The sequence below is a fragment of the Sebastes fasciatus genome, chromosome 2 (genome assembly GCF_043250625.1).
Source record: "Sebastes fasciatus isolate fSebFas1 chromosome 2, fSebFas1.pri, whole genome shotgun sequence".
Taxonomy (NCBI): Eukaryota; Metazoa; Chordata; class Actinopteri; order Perciformes; family Sebastidae; genus Sebastes; species Sebastes fasciatus.
Window position 1 is genome coordinate 14,687,113 of NC_133796.1, and position 23,478 is coordinate 14,710,590.

Consider the following 23,478-nt stretch of genomic DNA (forward strand, 5'->3'; position numbering starts at 1 on the left):
ACATAGATATAAATTCACTGAATTGATGTTTATTATTAAAATAATAAATCTTACACTTGCAACTTGGTAAAAAAAAATTCAAAATTATCAGGAATTACAATTCAAGTGTAAACCGTTTTAATGCAGCAACAAATTGGTCAAAACTTAAACAGCAATTGAAATGCCAGTCTTTAATATATGTGGTATATAAACATAAACATATAATTGAATTGAATAAATCGGCCCCATTGTCACTGATATCCGATCGAGCTATTTGAGTCAGCATCGGCCCGATATCCGATCCGGTATCGGTATCGGTATCGGTGCATGCCTACTTTATATTATTACTACTATTACTAAATATTTCTGACAGAAAGGGCTTTATAGATTTAGTAGATAACTATTGTTAAATTAAGTACCATATTCAATAGCTGCCGTGTGACTATTCTGATCCGGGTACAAAGAGACGCTCCGTGAATTCATAATGGAACCATGAAATAAAGACAGCTAATGCTAGTTAGACCCTCTCCTTTTTATTGTGTGGTAGAAACATAATTCTAAGTAACTTAGTACTGTAGGTGTTGGAAAAGACACCGAAGTACATCAAAGAAACTTAAAGTCAAATCGGTGCTCTGTGTATCTGCAAATGTAAACTGCTGTTGGTGTGTCTTCCCTATAGGTGGCACAACTGGATGAAATTGGCCGGACCACGTATTAGTGGCTGTGCATCAACAACACTTTGTGTCCTTGTTTGTCAAATGTTTATTTAACCAACTGTCATGGAAACCGCCCTTCGCTTTGCTGCTGGTATTAATCTCCCCTGAATCTACTAGAGTCCACACTCTCTGAAGGATTGCCCAACTCAATCAACTTCATCAAAGGCCCGTGTGCAGGAATAAACATGGCTGCTTATACCACGTTTATTCCCTCGTGCAGGTAATGAACATGGAACACACGTGGTTGCTGAGTATTAATCTGTCAGATCCTCCCAGTATCCCTTCAGAGTCTTTTCTAAGGTGACTTATTCTACTGCAGGTACAGCACTGTTTTTGTGGGGAACACTTCCCCAAGGAGACTGTTTGTTACAGTATGATTGTGACGCACGTGCATGATAAACCAACCTTCACCGGGTAGATCAAGGTTAAAAAACATCTTTAATTGCTATATAAACATTGACCTTTGCTGTGAAGATGGAATCTAACGCTTGTGCTAATGGTGGGTGGTCTGCGTGAGAGGCATTCAGCTATTCATTACACTTAGACGTTTTTTTCCTTCTTGCCCCTTTTTACCCGACTGTTATTATGCCTTCAGAGCTTAATCCTGCACATTGCCATTTAAATAGCTACCTGCCACGCTTACTCCAGCCGTAAAGCGCTCATTCCTCCACTGTTTCAAAGAAGTCCCTCAATGAGTTTTTTCTCTGAATATTGTCATATTTTTCTCCTCAGAATCTTTGAAAATATTGTGTGGTAGTTTGAAACATTTGTGTCTTAAATTGGAGTAAAAGCATCGCCGTGCTAGCATTGCCAAAGGGCCAAACAGGAAGATGCAGAGATCTACTGGTTCAAAGATTCTCTCATTAGAGTAACTGTTAAGATTGCAGTAATTGCAATTATTCATGAACTCTTGTACAAACATGTTTGCGTCCTTCTCCGGTAGGTCCTCCTATCAAAAGCTCTGTCAATCAACATCGAGGTAATATGTTGCCCAATATCATGTTTTTTTTGCGCCATTGTAAGCACATTAATTCCTATCAGGATTATTAACTCGGGCCACTTGCCGCTGTCAGCACGTTTGAACGTTCTCTTCTGGGCCTTCACTATGGGAAATTTTATCCCTGTATTATGGCCCGGGCAATGTTATTTGTCATGCTCCCAGCCTTACTGTTAGCGTCTCTGAGGGATTGTTGGGTTGGATTCAGTTGTGGGCACTTTCTGCTCTGTGCGCTGCTCTTTTAGAGCGGTACAATCAGAAAGATAAAAAATTAGCTCCTCTCTTTTGTGCTGGGATTTATTTTCACTTTATTCTAGTTCCCTCTCTGCCATCATGACTTTTTAGCATTTAAAGGGGAACTACGCCCATTTTCAAAATTCATACATTATTTCTATGTACTAAGACAGCCAGAAAAATATTAGCAAACATGAACAACTTTCTCCCAAATACAAAAAACTAGAGTGATAAAACTCAAACTTGTGATGTCATAAGGTATAAAGTCTGGAGCTGCTCCATAGACAATGAATAGGAGACTGATTTCGTGGACCCACAGAAATGTTTTACCCAAATGAGCTAACTTTATACCCTATGACATAAGAAGTCTGAGTTTTAGCCCTCTAGTTATTGGATTTTGGAGACAATTGTTCATGTTTACTAATATTTTTTGGACTGTTTTAGACCATAAGAATAAAATGTATGCATTTTGAAAATGGGTGTAGTTCCCCTTTAAGGTGTTTTACTCTGGTTGTGTGTCAAAAGGCTTTTCTTTGCCTACAATTAAAAGCCACTCTGCTATAGTATTTCTTCATGGTCAATGATTTTTATCGTCTTTTTGTTTAGCATTTGTTGTATAACAAAAGGTCATCAATCTCTGTGTGTGTGGGTGGATACATACATACAGTAAGTGTTGTTGTGTCTGTCACGTGCCTACAGCTTTAGTTTATTCCTGTCTTCTGCATGACAACATACATGTGATGAAAAACGGGCTCCATCTTTGCTCCAAGACCATCATGTCATGGCAGCGTGATCTCCCCCGCTGCCACCCTCTCTCACAAACAGCAGTCTGACATCTTTATGCCCGTACCCGGCCCCGTGGAAACCTGTCTCTCTCTGTCCTCCCTCGCTTTCCTTTTCAGGACACTGTATTTATGACGGCAGTAAACGCACAAAAGCCCTCTTTTGTTATTGATCGGGTTCATTTTGATTTGGACTCACAGCAAGGACTATCATTGGGGCCGGTGGGGCCCTGCAGTGTACATTTCACACAGCTCCCCGCTAAATCCTGTAAGAGGGATTGGTTTCGGGAGGTCTGGCATCAGTCTTGGCTTCGCGATATGAAATCATATTAGTTTCAGCTTTTCCAGAGTCACTGGGAGAATAGCCACCAACAAACGGCTGGGCACGCCTTCAGAGTTTGCTTATTTAGTTATTCAGCCCGTTTATTTGATGTTTAAACTCTGCACCTGATAACACCATGAATTATTGTCCTGCAAAGGATGTTTGCAACCTCAGTAAATTGCTTTGTTCTGTGCATGCAAACAGTCCAAATTAGTGGCTGGCTACACACAAAGAGCATTGTCTAGCGATATAATGTGTTTTCAATTAGGAGGCGTTGAGAGATTTAGCTTATTCTCAGGATAGGTGGCTCTTTTCTTCGATAGCTCTAGAGACCAGTAATTGATTACCAAGTGTGAAATGGAAGTTAAGAACGGACCGAGTGTGGCTGTGTGTCCCAGAGGAGAGGAGTTTCGAGCGGGCGTATAGGGCTCGCTCACCTCCCCCTGTACTGACAGCTTGACTTGAAAATACGTAAGCACCCACTGACTCACTGCGTGATAAGAAACGCACCTATTACAGAGCCCTTTATTTCAACCCCAGTGTCAAATATCACAGTAATGACTGTGATTAAGCCATGCTGCGGTCGTGCTCCCTGTGATACCAGTTTGAATGGACAGCAGCTCGCGATGACTCACACCCTCTTCAGGTTGCATTAATATCTTCCCGCTGGTTCGGACTCTGTAGCCACGCCTGTCTCCCCAGAGCCTGACAACTTGCAGCTCATTACAGACAAACTGTCCATGAGGAAACAAACTCGCTCCTCTTACCTTATTAATATTGTCAACTGTGTTTAATTTCATCACTTGCCCTCCTCGTGTGTGCTGCCGCAGTAAGTGCAACTCTCTGTCAATGGCGGAGACAGCTCAGTGACCCACGCCGCAAGAGTCTGTCATATCTATAATGTATCTGTCTCGATGCTTTCACCCACTTACTCTACCAGATGAAGAGTGATGCCATTTGTAATGTCGGGTCGTTTTCCTGATGTGGTTGTTAGAGGGGTTAAGCAATCCAAACAGGGTTACACTGCTAAGAGTGTCTCGGAGTGCTATGGCTGTGTTGTGGAACCAAGAAATGTAGTTCAGCCAATCCGAAAGCTCTGGAAAGGGAGTACAAATTGAACCAATTGAACAGGTTTGCTGATACATTAAATATGATTTAAAGGAACATTTCGACATTTTGGGAAATGCGCTAGATAGATCAGAAGATTGATGCCATTCTCATGTCTGTGCATTTACTGTGGAGCTAGAGCGAGCTTAGCTTAGCGCAAAGACTGGAAACAGGGGGAAACAGCCAGCCTGGTTTTGACCAAAGGTAACTTTAACAACTTTAAATAACTAAATCAGCCTACCAGCAATGCAAGAAATACAACCTCTTAAAAGTGCTAAATTCGATATCCAGAGCATTAATATAGCAGCAAACAACTATTTGCTTTGTAAAGATGTAGTGGAGTAATGTCTACCTGAGCAGAGAATTAAGTCGTTTTCCCTCTCTGTGTATTGTAATCCAAGTTTCTCCTTGCTTTTTTGACATCGCCGGGCTGGCCGTGCGTGCTTTTAGTGCATGTTCATGCATGTGAGCGTGCCCCAATGACTAGCTCAGGGCCGCCGCTCTGCACAGCTCTCCTACAGCGGTTATAGTTGATAACGCAATCCCGACCGACGGCGTCGCCACGTAGCACCCATCTTCCGGTTCCCCCCCGGGTAAAGACTGTTTTCTCTGTCAGCAGTGTTTGCCGTTGTTTTCACTGTTTACGCTGCTAGCACCGTTAGCTATGAGTCGCTGGCTTGTCGTCGCCATGTTGAGAGCCGTTGAGAGGCAATAGAAATGCTCCCAATCCCGTATTTAGCACCTTTAATTAGTGAGCATTATTGGTGCTGTTAGGCAGACCTTGTTACCTTTGGACAGTGTTTCCAGTCTTTGTGCTAAGCTAAGCTAACTGGCTGCTTTATTGTTAGCAGACAGATATCAGAGTGGTATCGATCTTCTCATTTAACTCTCAGCAAAAAAAAAGCAAATAAGACAATTTCCCAAAATGTCACGAATTCAATAAATGTGGTACTACACATGTTTGCACTATGATCTGTAGACTCTAAAAAGGGATATCTAATATTTAATGACATATCTCATTTGGCATCCCACATATTGAAAGTGTTGTTGCAGGTTGTGTACACACCTGCTATAGGCAGACTGACTGATGTCCTTGGATTTCAATATTTCACTTCATCTCGGTAAAGCCACGTGACATGAAGTGATGACATTGTGGGTGCCGATGATGTAACTGGTTATAGGTTTGAAATATGTGCTGCCTCAGCAGAGTGATGACTTACAGACTCTGGAGATGAAAGTAAGTGTGTCCTGTTTGGTATTGTGTACCACGACAAGAATTAGTGCCGGTACTCCTAAGCGGGAAAAGAAGCCGTCAAGGTTACAGAGTAAAATAGGATTCGAGTTGTAATCCTGTACATTGTAAATCTGCCATTGATTTACAAGAATGTCTTAAATAATGTTTCTCCCTGTATTTATCATACGTATTGAAGCAAAGGGGCAGACAGCTTCAAAAGGCGGCAGTAGTGTGCATCATAACAGATGTCAAAATATGAGAAAAAGGGAGGAAAAGAGGGCAAACTCCTTTTTACAGTTGCTTCAAGGTCTCCCTGTCATTTTGTCGCAGCGGGGGCTATCGAGGTCTATTGTGTCACCAACAAAAAGAACAATACAGAGTGTCAGGAACTAATTGCTGGTAGAAATAATGATCACCCATTCTGTAGTACGTGTGCTATTAAACTGGGTGTGTTGGACACATTAGCCATCGCATATAGTGAATGCGACTTGCGACACTGCTTCTCAGTGTTTTGAAGTAGTTTGGACAGTGACATTGGGAGCGTATAGCTCATTATAACAGTCTGTTTGTTTACCTGTAATGATAATAAAGCCGTGCACCACAAAAAAACAGAGCCCACCGGCCCGTTTGAAAACTTGTGACTGTGGTTCCCCATGCGTCCATAGTTCTGTTGGAAGAAAATAGTCTCAAAGTCATGGTCCAAGTGAAGTCATTTTGCTTTTTATTTACCCAGAAAATGCTTGCTTAGCATGCATGCTGTTTATAGCGGTGGCCTGGATCACACACTCACACCTGGGAACAACAACAAACTTGTTCTGCCAGTCACTGAGCAGCTCCACGGGAGAGTTTTAGGGGTTAATGCCTCGCTCAAGGACAGCTAAACAGTAGCCTGCAGCCTTGTGAATTGTTTTCTGCCATGTCAACTTTCAAAAAGCAGAAAACTATCTTATTTTCCCATCAGTTTCATTCTTTCTTTCCTCTCTCCGTCTTTCTTTTTTTCCTATTTTCTTCTGTATTTATCTATTCAAGGATAGCAGCATGTATTATTTATTATTTATTTGTTGACATTGTGATTATCATAAGATGCTTAACCCTTGAGCAGTGTCAGGTTTAATCTTTTGTTTTGTCTCCCCCCTTAGACTTTTTCAGGACCTACTAAGATTGCTCCCAGCCCTCAGTGTAGATATTTTATGGTGAACGAGAGAATAAACATCCTTATTTGTGCATTAGCCAGCCTTGTTTTAGTCATAATGTATTAGTTTTGTGGAAAGTGCTACCCTTGTGGGACACTGGTATGAACATATTGTCCCTGACTCCTTTCTCAGCCAGCGGCTGAGCATTTTCTCAGGCTAAATGACTTAGCTACGCACAAGTTGTGAGACTGTGATTAGCTGTATTCCACTGAGAGAGAGATTTACAGAGTCATTTTTTCAGTCTGTCCAAGATATCATATTTTGAAAGTGCTGGAAGGAGACAAAGTATATTTAAGCAATAAGCCATGAGAAGCCGTACTTGACAGTGATTTTGGAACAGCTTAGAGGCATTGTTAATGACTCTTCTAAAGGAACTGTCAAAGCACAGCTCCGAGTAGCTTTTTGCTTTTGTGAAATGACTGCAATAAAAAAAAGAATGTAAATGTGCCATAAATGTTACCTTTTAATGTAATTTCTGTCATAAATAATGATACTTTTACCAGTTTGAGTAGTGGTTTTGGGTTGCAAGGTATTTTACAAGAACTTCAAACACACTCAATCAAAAAGTGAGCGAAGAAACTGTTTTATGGTTTAAACTCAATAAATGACTGGATTTTCTAAGAGGGGCTATATGTATTGATTCAGCTGAGCTCGTAATGGACACTGGAGAGATGTTTCAGCATTTAAAAGCCTAAAATCTTTGAAATGTCTCTTTTTAATCATTTGATATCACGATGGATCTCCAGATTGCAGTCATTTATTTAAGATAGCAATACAGGGTAATGCAAAAATGTCAATATGAAACAAAGCAATGTTAGGTCCTTCCAGCCAGATGTGTGATAAGGGTACTAAGTACACTGTAAAAGTTTAAATTAGATATAATAAAAGGGTTATACATTGCTTTGTGTAAACTAGATGTCTCCTCCCACCAACTTGCACAATCTACACTGTTCTTTTAGCAGAAGACTGATGATAGGGAAAGAGTTTGAAGCCTCTTGCTGGTAACAATCTGCCCTGAGAAATGTCTTCAAATAAGACACTTTATCCCTGCTTGCACCGAGAGTGTTAGGGGTGTTAGCTAAACCTGACCTCTGACCTCCCCGGAGGCAGTAGCTTTGTGGTTTCAACGGTGTTTTTGTTTATTTGCATTCAAACTAAGCAAATTCTAGTGCAATTATGTGGAGAGGTTTGTTCTTGAGATGAACGGTTAACAGGAACGAGCTGACCTTCTCCAAAGTCTGAGCCCGGCCTAGCTTGAGTGCTTTGAGAATATTCATCTGTCTCTCCAGTAACCACCAAAGACTGCAGCGGAGGAAAATGAGAAATGCTGTTTTATAATGAGAGCCCTAGGCAAAGACATACAGAGACATGTCTTTTAAAAAAATCTGTCATTATATATTCTCCTAGTAATACTGCAGAGGGAGAAGCATACTAAGAACTTGCGCTCTTTGAAGACGTCCAGGCAGCTCTTTAATGTTTTGGATAGGCATTGCCTTGTGACATAGGGTTAATGCTATATCCTGTCGTTTTGTTTTTTGATGTTATCCTGTAAGCAGCAACTCGTCCTGTGGATTTGAGCTATGGCTTTGTTTCCTCATAAATAAACATTGATACTTTAAATCAGACATAATCAACAATGGCTGTAAAAAAAAAAATGCAAGAGATAAGGTAATTTTATAAGTAGAGCACACTAGATACAAGGACTTAGTGTTAATGCTGTTTAGCTGTCCCATTACAGATTCATAGCAAAGACTATTACAAAAGCTAGTGCAACTACTGGGTGTGTTCCAAATGAACACTTGAATGGATGGTTCAATAAGTGTCATGTTAAAGTTCATATCCTGGGTGATATTTCTCACCCACTTTGCACTATACTGATGTAACACAGGACTTGTTTCAGAAATAGGTGTGCACTTCACAGACTGTCTGCAGAGAGTTTCAAGCTGCACTTTGTTCTTGGTGCAATGAGCCACTGGAATGAGCACAATGTAGTTGTGGCTCATCCACCATGTTAGTGTGGCTCTCCATTATACGTAAGGACCGAATATTGTTTTACTGTTACTGATAAAAATTACCGCATGATCAGGATCACATTTTAAAGCAGCACTAATCAATTTTTATATTGACAATGGATTAAAGGAATAGTGTGTAGCATTTAAGGGGATCTATTGGCAGAAATGGAATATAATATTAATAAGTATGTCTTTTTTAGTGTATAATCACCTGAAAATAAGAATTGTTGTGTTTTCATTACCTTAGAATGAGCCATTTATATCTATACGGAGCCGGTCCTCTTCACGGAGTCGGCCGCCATGTTCTACAGTAGCCCAGAACGGACAACGTAAACACTAGCTCTAAAAAGGGCCATTCACATTTTCACGTTTTTGCGTAGGTCACCGTAGTTCTCATTAACGCTTGGCACACGGGAGAAGTTTCAGTTGGTTGCAAACTGCAACCTCACTTCTAGATAACACCAAATCCTACACATTGCACCTTTAAATTAATAAATGTAATGGGAAAGAGTTGCTCGTTGTAACAAACCAACAAAGAATTATCACCTCACTATACAGTTACCCTCAGCTCTAAGGAGCATTTTAGCGACTCTCAGCTCATTGGTTTGGTTTTGTAGCTCACAATTTTACTGTTTGGTTGAGTCTCACCGCTCTCATCTGTGTCGTTTCCAGCAACAAAAGCTCTGATAAACTCAACGTACACTACTTGTCGAGCACCAAATGGCAGGGTGACAATATAAGCCGAGTAGCTGGTGAGAAGTGGAGCATTAAGCAGGTAAAAAGAGCAAAGTATTTCTCCCAGGAGTTGGTGGAGACCAAAACAGAGCTACAAGGAGATTGAATATTTGACTTACATTTATGTGGGTGGCCAGAAACACAACTGCAAATGAATGCTGATATTACTCTATGTCTGCTGTATGTGTAAATAGGTAACCATTTGCTAACATGTTTGCCATACCAGCTTGTTTAGATGATAATATGTCAATGTTGTGTTTACAGCTTATTGCAAATGCCCCACAGGGCTAAAAAAAATAATTAATACTGCCTTAAGAGGTTTAAGATGTAGCTTAGGTGAAGAATTAAATTTGGGTTTGTTTAGCAGGATCAATGCATACGCTTTGTTTTAAATGGCTCTTTAATCCTTTCATAGCTATTTGTCCTTGTCACTCTGCTCTCAGCTCCTCTACTTGACATTATCAACTAGCCAGATAGTCTGTTTCAGTACTGATAGCTGTCACTAGTGATTCTCTCCTACACATCCTCAGCATCTCATCAGGCAGCTCTTGCTTTAAAGCTAATTAAAAATGTAGACACAACACAGTGTTGTAAACTGAGTATTGCACCCAAGTTCCGCCTGCATTGCAAAGATGGCCTAGTGAAGAAATGGAGCAACCGGAGAAAAAAAAAAAAAAAAACGAAGAAAATCAATAGTCCACTCTGCCTCCAACATCTTAATGCCACTCTCAGTGGAGAGGGATGTGTGGAAGTGATGGAGTCTCTGTCAGTTACTAGACATCAGAGGAGTTTTTAATTGAGGCCCCAGTGGGGCTGGGAGGGACATGGGAGATGTTGAGAGAGAGCCAGCCCGGGCCGGTGTTAGATGAGGTTGCCCACTTTCATCCTTCTCCCAGACTAGGACTAGGCAGTAGGATTTACAGTATATCACAGTATATTTTGAATATTGATGTTATATATTTTTTCTCATAATTTCAATCGAATGTGATTCAAATGCAGGACAGGCTCTGGTGTACAATGTATTACCTGAAGTTATGATCAATTAACTATTAAAATAGTTTATAGCAGTTGTGGAGGAGAGTTTCATACCTGGTGGAAATTAAGAGCTTATCACACTGCACAGCTGTGTGTGTGTGTGTGTGTGTGTGTGTGTGTGTGTGTGTGTGTGTGTGTGTGTGTGTGTGTGTGTGTCGTTGGCTTCACTTTATCACAACAGCTGCAGTAAAAGTTCAGGATTTTGTTTTGGGTGAAATGTTTGCCAGTCTGTTTTATGTATCAAGGATCCTGTGTTTTCATGTTTTCACCACGTCCTTCCACATCTGTCTTGTCTCATCATTAGGACAGGGACATGTTTTTTTACACCAGTGCTGCCAGTGCTACTTGTGGCAGAGCTGGAGTGCATTTTCAAACATTCCTCATAATGGCTGACATGTTTTCCGCATGATTTGCTCCTGTCTCTATTGAGCCGTCTGAATGCAAATGTGCATTTGTTTCAGTGTAAAAGGGAAGCGTATGCTCGCCGGTTAACCTGCAGTAAGCTGATGCTCAAGGTGACATTTAATATCCACTCTGTACCAGAACAAATGGTGCAGCCGGATCCACATCAGGGCACATATCTCCACCGGTGTGAAGTTTATTCTGGTTTTATACTGCCCACCTCTACCTCAGGCCATTGTTTATATATTCCAGCACAGAGCTGTTACGCATTCTCACACCTCTCTGCCTGTAACGTAGCCTCTGCCTTGCTAACACGACAACCATACAGTTGGCTCTGAGCTGTATATTCAGTTAATTAGCCAGTCTACAGGGTATGGGATTACCTTCAACTGTAAAGATGAGAAAACTCCCTCTAACCTTGCCCCTGGCGTATCTGAGTAAGACTTGAAATCATCCCTTTGAATATACCTGTGACTTAGCTTCGCCCTGCTGCGCTTCCAGACAAATCAGTGACTGTCATACGTTGGTCTCGTTGTATACGGTAGTAACATACAAAAAGCTTCCTGGCAGTTAATAATTCAGTTTGACTCATGTGTTTTTATGGCATTATGACATTATTGGGGGGGAAAAACATGAATTATTAATGCCAGTCACATATCTATATATGTGCATGTATGTTTTAAATAATGTGTATGTGTGTGTGTGAGTGTGTGTGTGTGTGTGTGTAAAAATGCACCCACAATTTAGTAATATGACTAAAAGGTTGCTCAACATGTACAATAATTATCATTATGGATTATAGAATAGATTCGATATCCCCTATTGACCTTATGCGGCCCACCAATTTTTTAGTTTGTTCCACTTCCTGTTTTGTCTTTTAACTTCTAGTTTTTATTGCTCCGACCAATCAAAGCGCTTTACACTACATGTCAGTATTCACACAAACATTCATACACTGATGGCAGAGGCTACTAAGGTGCCAACTTTGCCCATCAGGATCTAATCTAAATACTCATTCACACACCGATGGCTATGCCTTCGGGAGCAATTTGGGGTTAAGTGTCTTGCTCAAGGAAACATCGACATGTGACCTTGAGTAGCCGGGGATCGAACCACCGACCTTCCGATTGGTGGACAACCTGCTCTACCCTCTGAGCCACAGCCGCCTACAATAGTTTCCAATGACTGCTTCTCGGATGGTTCTGGTTGGCGGGTCAGGTTAATTGTAAGTCACTTTCACAAACATCTAGATGCTCCTGATTTACACTGGTAACTTACTTTTTAATTGCTTGGAAGTCACTCATTTTCCAACGGCCCCATTGTTTTGTTTTGTAACAGCAAGCCACAATGATCCAAATCCATATCCTGCATTGATCTGTCAATGGTAACTCAAACTCAATCCGTCTCCATGCCTCATTGTAACCTCTGTCAGTAGTCTATGACCGTTGGTTGGCGGGGAATATTCCCCTATGGATCAATCAGATTAAAGTCTGATTTACCACACCAGCTCATCATTCTAAATCCATAGCACTGCTCTATAGGCAGAGTACCTCTGGACTGTGAGCCAACTTTCCACTGAAGAAAGGTCAGTAGCAGCCTGACATGTCTGCGAGACAGCTTATGAGTTGAGAGTGGACTAATACCACCAAACCTCATTGTGATTCCATCCCAGTCCTGCATTCACGTAGTTACCAGCTCAATGCCTGCCGTTTGTTTTTTCCCCCTTCTTGGGTCGCTTGGTCACTCACCCGCTTACCCCATCCCTCCAACCTTCACTGACTCACTAACTCATCCACCTTACCCTCCTGCTCACCCTCCACCACCCCCCCCTCCCAACCACCACCAGATGGCTTTTATAGTTCTCCCGCTGAGAAAAAAAGAGGGCTGTTAGAAACTTTATTCCTATAAATGCAGAGCCATTACTCTGTTTTAATGTGCACGTCTGCACATCATACACGAGTGTTTGCCACGAGCCCACGGCGTCAAGGGAAGGGCAATAATGTCAGACAAATTGTGTAAGTAAATGGGCGCCGGGTCGTCCTGGAGACGAGCGCATTGCCTCCCTGCATGCCAATAAGACAGTGAGGTAGCATCTAGCTGAAAAGCAATTTATTGAAATGCAAAAAGAGGAGAGAAGGCTCAGAGCAAAAGATGCTGACAGGACAAAAACATGTCGCCATCCATCTCAGTTTGCCAAGTTTTCCCTCCGCAAGCGTGCTTCTCGTCCTCTCCCAGAGAGAAGAGGTGTTTCCTAGAAATATCGCAAGAACAGCCGGCGTGCCTGTGTGGTCACAAGCTTTACACGCCGGGGGCCGAGTGAGGTTTTGATGGACACCTTCGAGGTTGATAATAAAAGGCTGGTAATTGAAACTGAAGCTGAAACAAATTCAAAGTCATTCGTTCAATGTAATCCTAATATTCATGCTCATGTTTTTCATTCGGGGCTAATCCGTGTCCTCTGACACAGAGGCCATCTTCTTTCCATTAGCACCGTTGTTATTGTTTCTGCCAATCTCTTCCCTGCGAGATTTCGGCGGCGCTACACGGAAACTGAATAAAGAAGTTTAAATCAGCAACGTCTGCGAGCCTGCTCGCACTCGCTGAGCTAGTATGCATCAATCACCTCGCCAGTGTTGGGTGAATGTGATTTAAGTGTGAGCTCCTGTTTTGTCTCACTGAGTTTTATATCTCATTCACTTTACTGTTTCTTCCCCGCCTTACTGTATTGTCTGAATGAATGTCTTTATCTCTGCCATGTGACTCATTGTTAGAGAGATATATAAGCCTATTTCGAGTCCTGGGCTTGGCTGTGCCTCTCTGGTCTCCAGGGCTGTACAGACCCTCCAGCAGGGCCGAGCCCAGCTGCTGCTCAACCCCAGGGCTAGCCCCTAGTCCACCTCGCTCGTCTCTGATCAACACTCCTCCTCTACAGGTCCCCTCTCTCCCTCTTCCTCTAGTTCCACAACCAGGCAGAATAAGGTCAGGTTGTTCATCCTGACAATGAAAGAAAAACCTAATTGACTCTTCCTCTCCTCTTCCTCATCCCTCCAGCTTGTCTACAATGAGCCTTGAGGCTCTTTTTAGCCTGAAGCCATCCTTCTGTCAAGGGACATTATTCTCCTTTGGTCACAGCTTAAGAGGCTAGGTTTCTTCTAGGCAGGTAAAACTGGGCTGACAGTTGGAGAGAAAGCAGCTTTGATCTCCACCGTCTTCACGTTGCAGAACCAAGATGACAGGCAAGGGAGTCTTAGGAGCACTTTATTCCACCAAAGGTGCTGGAGAGAAAACACTCAGGCTTGTAAAAATGCCTGCAAATCTTGGCTCTCACATTCACTGAAGCCCAAACAATACCTAAGCCGGCCCCTTGCGAGTCCCCTATAGTGTCTTCCAGAGACTAAGGGAGCCTCATTCCTCACTGGTGATGTGCCCTGTGTTAGAGGCTCCATATGGAGGTGGTGTTTTATCATACTCTTGCCTGCCCCCATTAAATATCTATTTTTACCTTAGCAGTCTGCTGTGGCCTGCTATGATACACAAAACACCTACGGCGAAGCACCACCTATAAGAAGTAACAGCAGAGGATGCGTCCAGGTGTGGTCGATAGAACCAGTAAAAAAATGTTGCAAACATTAATTGAAGGTGCATTTGTAGCTACCAGTTGTGCCTTTTCATTATATATCATTTTTATATACAAGTTTGATAGGGCTCAACAACGAAATAAGCTGCAAGGGATGGACACAATAACACATCACCGTATATGTACAATATAATAGAACATAATACAACAACACTATTTTATAGCCTCTAAAGCTGCCATAGTGTTGACTCAATGCCCCGCAGACAGAGTTTCAATAAAATATGAACTTCTGGAAATCTGATTTTAAGTAGGCTGCTATATTGGATGTGCATTATATTGTGCCTGTAATTGTGTCCACCTACTGGATCTGTCAGTAATGTATGAGACAGATGTGACCTCCACATGTTATTTTGGCATTTTATATGACCAAAAATGATTCATATTAGGGCTGGGCGATATGGACAAAATCTTCCATCCCAATATATACGTCATTTCATACCTCGATAACGATATGCTGTATATCACAATATAGCATGTTTTCTGGTAATGTAATAAATACATAGTCCATATGAACTTACCACATGGTAAAGGCTATTTTAGTATACTCCTCTGGGAATTAAATACTTTGACATGAAAATGAAAAGTACTGAGTATTTTCCCATTTAATTAAGGACTTTAGTGCAAAATGAACATAACAGTTTCAAGTGAAACTTGAACAGCTTCACTTCAACTGCTTTGACTGTTGCCATGGTATTTAACCTTAATCACTTTTCGAGTGCTTTGATTTTAATTATTCTAATTATTTTTATATTCATATATTTATAAAAAAGTATATATAAATATATATATATATATATAGTTATATATATATATATATAACTATGTATATATATATAACTATATATATATATATATAAGTATGTAATAATAATGTATAAATCCCCAAATAACCCATGAAATAAGGAATCATCTCTCAACATTATTCAAAGTCAACATTAATTATTATACCTTTGAATATTTCTCACCGAAGCTTCAAAGCCCAAAAAATGGTATTTGGGACAGCCCTAAATTTGAGTCAGTATGTGCTTGTTATTGTAATTTAGACGACGTACTGTAATTGTGTATCGTGATATCTCGATATATGATTTCATCATGATACGATTCCATTGAAAGATGATAAATTATCATATCGAGTTATCGCCCAGCCCTTATTGATATACTTTATGAAATTATTCAAGGTCGATTTGTGACACACATCAAACAATTAGAATCTAATAATAACAAAATTCATAAATGCTGCACGCAGTTTGAATGTGCTTCATGTGGCAGTAAATTAAATGACAAAAAAAAAAGAAAAAATCGACTAAATCCATAGTGTCATTTCATGTACACTGACAGGGTACATACTGTACATACTTCAGCGTCTATCCATTTTATATTTACTAATCAACTCCAATTGAGTGTTGACATCAGTAAATACAGGAACTCTGGTGAGTGTGTGGCATTTAAATCGATTATTATCGTTATAGACACACTTTTCTGATGTGTATCCTGATGTGTGCTACACATTCACAGTATCGAGAAAACGTGTGGGAAGTGAAGTTTGCCCTCTTTGGTGCAGCTCTGAAGTCTGCAGACTCTAGGTAATGTGACAGTGCAGCCCAAAGCACTCCATCCTTACCCTTGCACTGAGGGAATAGGGAAAAGGGGAAAGAGAGGATAGGTAAACAGAGCCATTAGAGACAAATCTATTTCTGAAGAAAACAAAATCACATCATCAAACAAGAGAAAAAGAAAAATATGATCCTGCAGCCCTTTGGGCCCTGGCGTAGCAATGATAGCCGACTATGGCATTTGTCTTTATCAGTCTGCCTTGAGGGAGGGAGAGTGTGGTGGGAAGGTGTGAGAATAAAAAGGGAATGAGAAAGACAATGAAAGCAAAGAGCACGGCGTCTTCTTTTACTCGTCACAAAAAGCTAGACGCATTTGTTACTCTTCTGACTTATGAGACATGAACAGCTTGCGTATGATTAGTCCTCTTTCATACATGTTTTGTGTTTTTCGCTGTTCGTACGAAGTGGCTCTCAGATGGTCATTCTTTAAATATAACAGAGTGAAGGGCTCGGTGGACAGCGAGCCACAGCATCATCAGTCATGACTAGCCTGGGGAGGCATGCGCAGCTTCATCAAAATGACAAGATTGACTTTCCAGATTTTATCCTTTCTCTGTGACATTTGGTTGTTTATTCTGCTTTGCAGCAGCACCACAGAGTCTTTATAGTGCCTTGTGTATCGAGAGACCCTCTTGAAATAGACATATGGTTAAGCACATTTCGGTGACCTTAACATTGGATTATAATAGTTACATAACATGTAATATACATTAATAAATGCCTCTGCAGCAATTGCCTCTATATTATATTGGAGGCATTCCTTTTTAATCTGTTACTGACATTTAACCAAGGAGTACTAATAGCAAAACTAAGAATCTGCAGCTTTGCTAGCAACTCTGTGGTGCTGCACTTAATCACCACAGTGCTTTGGGCTAAATGCTTATGTCCTCATGCTAACATGCTGATGTTAAGCAGGTATAATGTTTATTATCTTAATCAGAATCAGAATCAGAATCGGAATCGTGTTTATTGCCAGGTGTAAGAGGTATACACTAGGAATTTGCTTTGGTGTTGTTGGTGCAAATAAGCAGTCTAATAACAAGAGAATAGATAAAAACGTTATAAATAAAAATATATATATAATAATAAAATAAGAATAAAAAAATTTAAATTCTACCAATATACAATAAAAGCTATAAAAAAAAAATAAACATGATATAAACAGATAGTGAAAATATTGCAAATTAGCACTAAACACCGCAGTGTAGAGTAATTGTCTCACATGTTTTGCGTCATCTGATCAGCTCTTCGGATCGGCCTTTATAGAGACCACCGATCAAACTATTTAGAGCAAATAACGTCTGATAACGATCGGCGGCCGATTGATCAGCGCTCCCTTAATAGTTGTTGAGACATTTCACTTAAAACAACAAACCTCATGTTGAGGCTAGAAGAAAAGTTAGGGCATCATCAAAGTCATTCGACTTCATGTTCTGAGGACCACGAGTGTCTGTGTACAAAGTTTCATGGCAATCCATCCAATAGTTGTTGAGATATATCAGACTGGACCAAAGTGGTGGACTGACCAACTGACAACAGCAGAATAAAGGCTGAACAGACTTTAAAATGACCCCTTTATATCATTGGTGGGTACATGTCCCTCCTCCTCCTCTCCTCTATGGCCCTCTGTGGTCTTTTATTAACTCTGTTTCGTTGGACAATCAGGTACATTTGCTTCACGGCATCAGATGGACTGGATTTCCATCTGAGAATCCATCACCTCCAAAAGGACGCCTCTATTTGCCCTCCATCTTGGCTAGGCTGCATAGTAGCCTGTCTGCATAGCTGATGCCAAGTCCTTACAGATGCTTCATCATTTCCTCTTTCCAGTGCCAGTCATTTTTCAGTCTTTTTTTTTATTATTATCTGCCCAGAGCGGGCACTCTCTGAGGGAGGCCTGTTTGTGCTACAGCCAGGCTCACAGCTATTTAGTGGCTCTGCTGTTTTCTTTTCTTCTCCCTCTGTTCAGTTTCAATACCCCGGGGAAATTTGGCTTCGTCTCTGATATCTTTTTTGTCCTGCTGACCAGTTTTTATTCCTCCTCATCAGCTTGCAGTTTGCCAACATACTCTCACTCAATTCGATGTCTAATTGTCTCCAAAGTAATTTTAGTGTAGTGCTGAAAAATATACTTTCACTGTCATTGTACTCGTAAAAAAAAAAATCAAAATCAAAATTTGATGTGAAATATGTACCGTTCACATTTGCTTTATTTCTTTTAACTTGTTCATATTTAAATATATCCCTGAATATTGACATCTCTTTCCCGTTTAGAGAGTGAAAATTCTATTATAGATATTAAGAAGTTAGAGAATATTAAAGCGAACGCGTCAGAGCTTCTGACATCTGAGCAATGCGTAGCAGAAGGCAGGGGGTGGGATAGTTAGCGCCAACATCCTCTTAATGCTGTGCCAATGCTGTTTGAGTGAAACGACAACACAGTCTTGTGCGCCTGCTTAGCTATCTGCCATCTGGACTCAATTGAATGACTCAAGTGTCTTAATTGGACACCAGTATAGAAGCTCCAACTCCGTTCACATTAAGCAAAGGTTCACACTTAGTTCGGTTTTTCTCTGACGATCTCGCTGTTTCTGAAAGTCAAACCTTATACGGAAGACGAGACTGTATGACGACGCTGATGGAGATGTGTCATCATGTTGTGCTTCATGTTCTGCATTCTGGATAATTCAGGATTTTCATGACAACGAGCTCGGACAGCAAAATTGTCAAATGGTGAAATAATGGTGATGGATACAGTCGTGACAGTTGTGCTCTTATTTTAGCTCTGCAAGAGTGAATAATGAGGTTCTCCCTTCTCTCCACCCTCTCCCTGTGCCCTTTGCTTCAGGTCAGAACATCGCGTTCCCCCCGGTGGCTCTGTGGGTAACTGTTGGCCTGGCCGTGTGTCTGCTGGTGCTGCTCATTGCCCTGGCTGCTGTCTGCCGCAGGAAGATCAAGGAGAGCTGCGAGGAGGCCAGGAGAGAAGGTAGAGGGAATGGGAGAGAAGGAGGAGGGGGAGAGTTGGCTCTGAGGTTAGATAAAAGCATGTTTTTGGGCCGACTTGCCTTCATTAAGGGCAATATTTAATGTGAATCTCAGAGCAGCGGCAACTTTGGAGCTGTATGCACAAAAAAATAAAGCCATGAAATGATTTCCCCGATTTTTTTTCTCGGACTGTGTTAGCCTACTGTGCACACAGTCCAAGGGCCTGCTGAATAATGGATGCTAACCTATCATGCTCTCAGGCCCTTTCAAGCCTTCGCAGGGTCTTCATTAAAATGCAGAATGACTCCTTAAACTCTTCACATAGCGGGCCAGTAGATGATAAGCATAATTGCGACATGTTGCCTAGATCATGTGGGAGGCACAACGAGAGCGGGAGAGATAGAGCAGAAAGCAGTGATGAGATGTTTAACTGCTCAAGGAACTCTGAGAATCCAAGGGGGAGTTCTGCTTAATGCGTACGGGCAGGATCTCGGATGGTGGGACACATATCTTCGGCAAAGAGGAACATCATTACTCGGGTCCAGTAATTAGCGTTGCGGAATAGCCGAGGATCGCCGCAAGTGCAAAGAGAAAAAGTTTTGAAATGAGATAGATAGTGCAGAGCCACCAGCTCTGCTGTAATGAGATCCGCTCAGAGTGGAGGAGACATTTAAATAAAGGTCAGCCAGTGTCTGCACCAGGGCCCAGAGGTTTAAAAATAAATATGGAAGTGACACAGACTCAGAGGAAAGAGTAAATAGCTCCATGGAACATATGAAATCAAATGAAATGGAAAGAGAGCAATATAATGCAGTTCCTCCCACGGGCAAAAAAAGGCTCCCAGGGTTATGGGGCCATTTTCTTCAGTGGGGTGGAATAGGAGCTGTGTTTCCCGTCTGCAGCCCTAACACCGAAGGCGGGATTGATTATGTGGTCATCCGCTGTCCACCTTATTGAAATGTTAAGTCTCATTCTGTCCCCTGCCAGCAATGCTTCTGCAGTCTTCTGGTGTTTTCCAAGCACAAAGCCGAAGAGCGGGGAACGCTGACTTATTCACATATCATGCCGACTTTTATACTCCTGATAGAATGATACTGTATGAATACAGATGTGGATTGGGGCTTAAAATAGGATTGGTATGCACATATCCAGAGCTGTGGGGAGGGAAGGGAAGCAGGCAAGTGCAACCTAATTGTGGTTGTCTTATCTTTTAATGGCGTTCCCGGGTATGGCCAGATTGAAGTTGACTCTCTCTTCGCCGTGTCTGGGTAGAGAGGGTGGAAGGGTCAGTAAAAGTGGAGGAGTGAGTAAGTCATTTTTCTTACCTGTCATAATGTATGTGGAGCACCCGAATGTGTACCGTAACAGAGCGGAGCAGCTTGTGGAAGCTCAATTCCGGGGGGCTGTGTTGTATCTCAACATTTCAGCATTTTATTTCTTTAATCCCTCTCTGCTGTCCTTCCTTACATAATGACTATCTAATATCCAGCTCTGCTGTTCCCCTTTCTCCGAAGCATATTTTACATTTAGATAAGCATATAATTTAATCAGACTTTTTGCTTGGATATCATGTGTAGGTGACATGGGATGAATCTCCCCTGTGTGACAGATGAAAGTCATTAGGGAAGCAGTGTTTCCCCCAGGGGGTTTTGACCACAGTGGTGCACACGTTTCACACGGGTTAACCCTTCAGGTTTAACACGGACCAAATGCTTTTGATTGATCGCCTTTGTGTGCCTGGGACTCACATGAAATAACAGACAAATAGATGTATTTCACCCCAAGTCTGTGTAGCAAACGCTCCGAAAAACAGACATTTATAAAATCCCTGATCAAAACATTGGCGAAAGAAAGCTGTCGTCTTTTTTTAAATGAGCAAAATTCAATCATCAAGAGTTGATATTCAAAGGGAGAGAAAATGAATTAAAAACCTACGCAGCACAAACACTGCTGTCATTAAGCCGTATGTCCCAGCATGCACAAAGGTTTTAAAAACAAGGCGTCTCTGCTGTTTCTCGGGTGCAGAAATGAATTAATTAAGCCCGCTAATCAGTGTATTTATAGTACTATAGGTTTACCAATAGGCCATTTGCTTTTGCTTACATTTGAAACGCTCATGATGTCACAGCAGTGTTTGAAGAGATTGAGCAGCAGTGCTGTGCTGTTTTTTTAGGAGAAACACAGAGGCAGAAGGGAGGATGATGAGGAACAGTAACAGTCTTCTGGCTTCGCTGAGTAGCTTTCTTTCCCTCGACTCTCTCGTCTTTTATGCAGTTTGTCCTGCTTTTGTGCTCGAGTCATAACCACCCTTCTTCTTACCCCCACGCGTCATGGGATGCAGCCAACAGGGGAATCAAATTGTAACGCTCTCAATGTACAAGGGAAGCAGTTCTCACTCCCTGCCCCGTGGATGCCCCCGTCTTCACCCGGACTTTAAATGAGCCTCGCTCTCCTATCAAAGCCCCGTCCCCCAAGGTATTTTCCACTGCTGCCACAGTGGCGGGACTGTTGGTCGATTTGGAGGTGTTGAATGAAGCAGTGAAGGTAAACAGGCTCACACATCTATATGAATGTTACGCTATACAGTTCTGAAGATGTGAAGTAAAGTAGTTTTATATTGCTTTTTTTTTTACCAAGATGCTTTTGTGGATTTTACACTCAAAGTGTACACATTATTAACAGGGCGAAAGCTCGCTTGATCTTCATTTACAGTATGAATACAGACCATGAAAGTTGGGCCTCACGATCCCTCTGACTTTTGGGGTTTTAAGCAGGAGATGTCAGAAAAGTTACCACAGGGATAACTGGCTTGTGGCAGCCAAGCGTTCATAGCGACGACGCTTTTCGTTCCTTCGACGTCGGCTCTTCCTATCATTGTGAAGCAGAATCCACCAAGCGTTGGATTGTTCACCCACTAATAGGGAACGTGAGCTGGGCTTAGACCGTCGTGAGACAGGTTAGTTTACACATAATTAACAGGTTAACTCAAAATGGTATTTCCAACGCGTTCTCATCCCAACTAGTCATATACTGACGCTTTGTCAGACCCCCTTGGCGTCACTCTTTTCGGTTGCAGTAAACACGTGCTTAATGTTGTGAAGTAAACAAAAACATGTGCTTAGGTTCAGGCAATTAAACCACCGTAGTTAGGTTTAGGAAAAACATGGTTGTGCTTAAAACTACTACGTTTGTACAGTGAAAATGACACTGAATGTTGTGAACAGGGGACATGAACGAACAGCTGATTGTAACGTGACGCATGGGACACAAACAGCGTTCTCCTGGACATCCATTGCCCCCTCCTGCCTGTCCGGTGTGCGTCTTTTCACTCTTAAAGCTATTTCACCACACTCCCGGCGCACTTTCGCTGAGCATTAATATTGACGCAGATGGGTTTACATTGTAATTAATAAAAAGCTCGGTGCGTCTCATACTGACGCTGAAGGGTGCCTTGTGCGTCGGTATCTAACGCCGATGGCCGTGACAAAGTGTCGGCATTTGATGCCCTGGGAAAAAGAACGGGTAGGTATTTCAGTTCAAAGTTGCCAACAAAATATCATCTTCTCTGCAGTGGAAAAAAATGTCTAGTTTGGATATATGTAGATGAAGATTACAGTTGTCATTTTATAAATTCGGATTTCAAAATACAACATAACACCGAGGAAGAGAAACTGAAGAATGTGGTGTGGGTAGATTTATGCATACTGTATGCAGGCTGTTTGAATCATTATAGTCTCTGGTGGCAAAGTCAAAGAAAATCAGGCAAACGTATGAACAAATGAAATGTGTCGCCTTGACATTTAATTTTGTTCAATTATCAGTTCAATCTCATGTACCAGACAGACACTAAATATTGAATCCCGAGCCCAATTGCTGGGAAAATCGTGTCATAGCATTAATATCAGTCGCTTGGATGCTCTGTCTCGGACCTATTTTTAGCCCCGTATGTGTGTGCGCACATGCATGCCACGTATATTTTTGTAAGTGTGACAGCCATCACTGGGTTGCCTCCCTAACTCTGTTGACAGTGGGTTTTCAGAGAGCCAGCAGCTAAAGCCTAATGTGATTACTGTCTTTGCGAAAGGGCTCGATAGGAGGTTAAGGGGTGGGTATGGCTCTGTGTGTGTGTGTGTGAGTGTGTGTGTGTGTGTGTGTGTGTGTGATGTGGCATTGAGCGGAGCTTCGTCGTCATATAGCTCTCTCGCCACGGCTTGTCCTTTGAGCTGTGAAGGATCAGCTCACCATAGGCTTGTGATGAAGTGACTGCATTGCGTGCCTGCCTTTGTACTGTGGCTCCCGCTGATAATGGCTCCTCTGTCTCCCCACAGCTGAAGAGGCCAAGGAACTGGAAGAAGAGGAGTCAAAGACAGGTCAGTCAATCCACACCTGTTTCAAGCCTCAGCATCTGTGTGTATCGAGGACCTGCTGTATGTTTTAGCTAGCACAGCCGCTTGTGGCAGGACACAGTTGAAAATCCACTCGTTTAAAGTTCCAC

The 23,478-nt window shown here is 41.8% G+C and overlaps 1 protein-coding gene and 1 long non-coding RNA gene across 3 annotated transcripts in view; both read left to right on the forward strand.

Annotated features, from left to right (window-relative positions):
- Window positions 1-23,478, forward strand: part of LOC141753017 (uncharacterized) — a 602,052-nt gene that overhangs the window by 306,839 nt on the left and 271,735 nt on the right. The gene's annotated exons all lie outside the window — the stretch shown is intronic.
- The window catches only part of cd276 (CD276 molecule), a 74,634-nt gene that overhangs the window by 29,711 nt on the left and 21,445 nt on the right, over window positions 1-23,478 (forward strand). The window contains exons 5-6 of one of the 2 annotated variants that reach the window (XM_074611271.1): window positions 18,847-18,984; window positions 23,312-23,353. In XM_074611271.1, the coding sequence (XP_074467372.1) occupies window positions 18,847-18,984; window positions 23,312-23,353 (180 nt within the window). The remainder of the gene's footprint in view (window positions 1-18,846; window positions 18,985-23,311; window positions 23,354-23,478) is intronic. The other variant, XM_074611279.1, reaches the window with a different exon arrangement.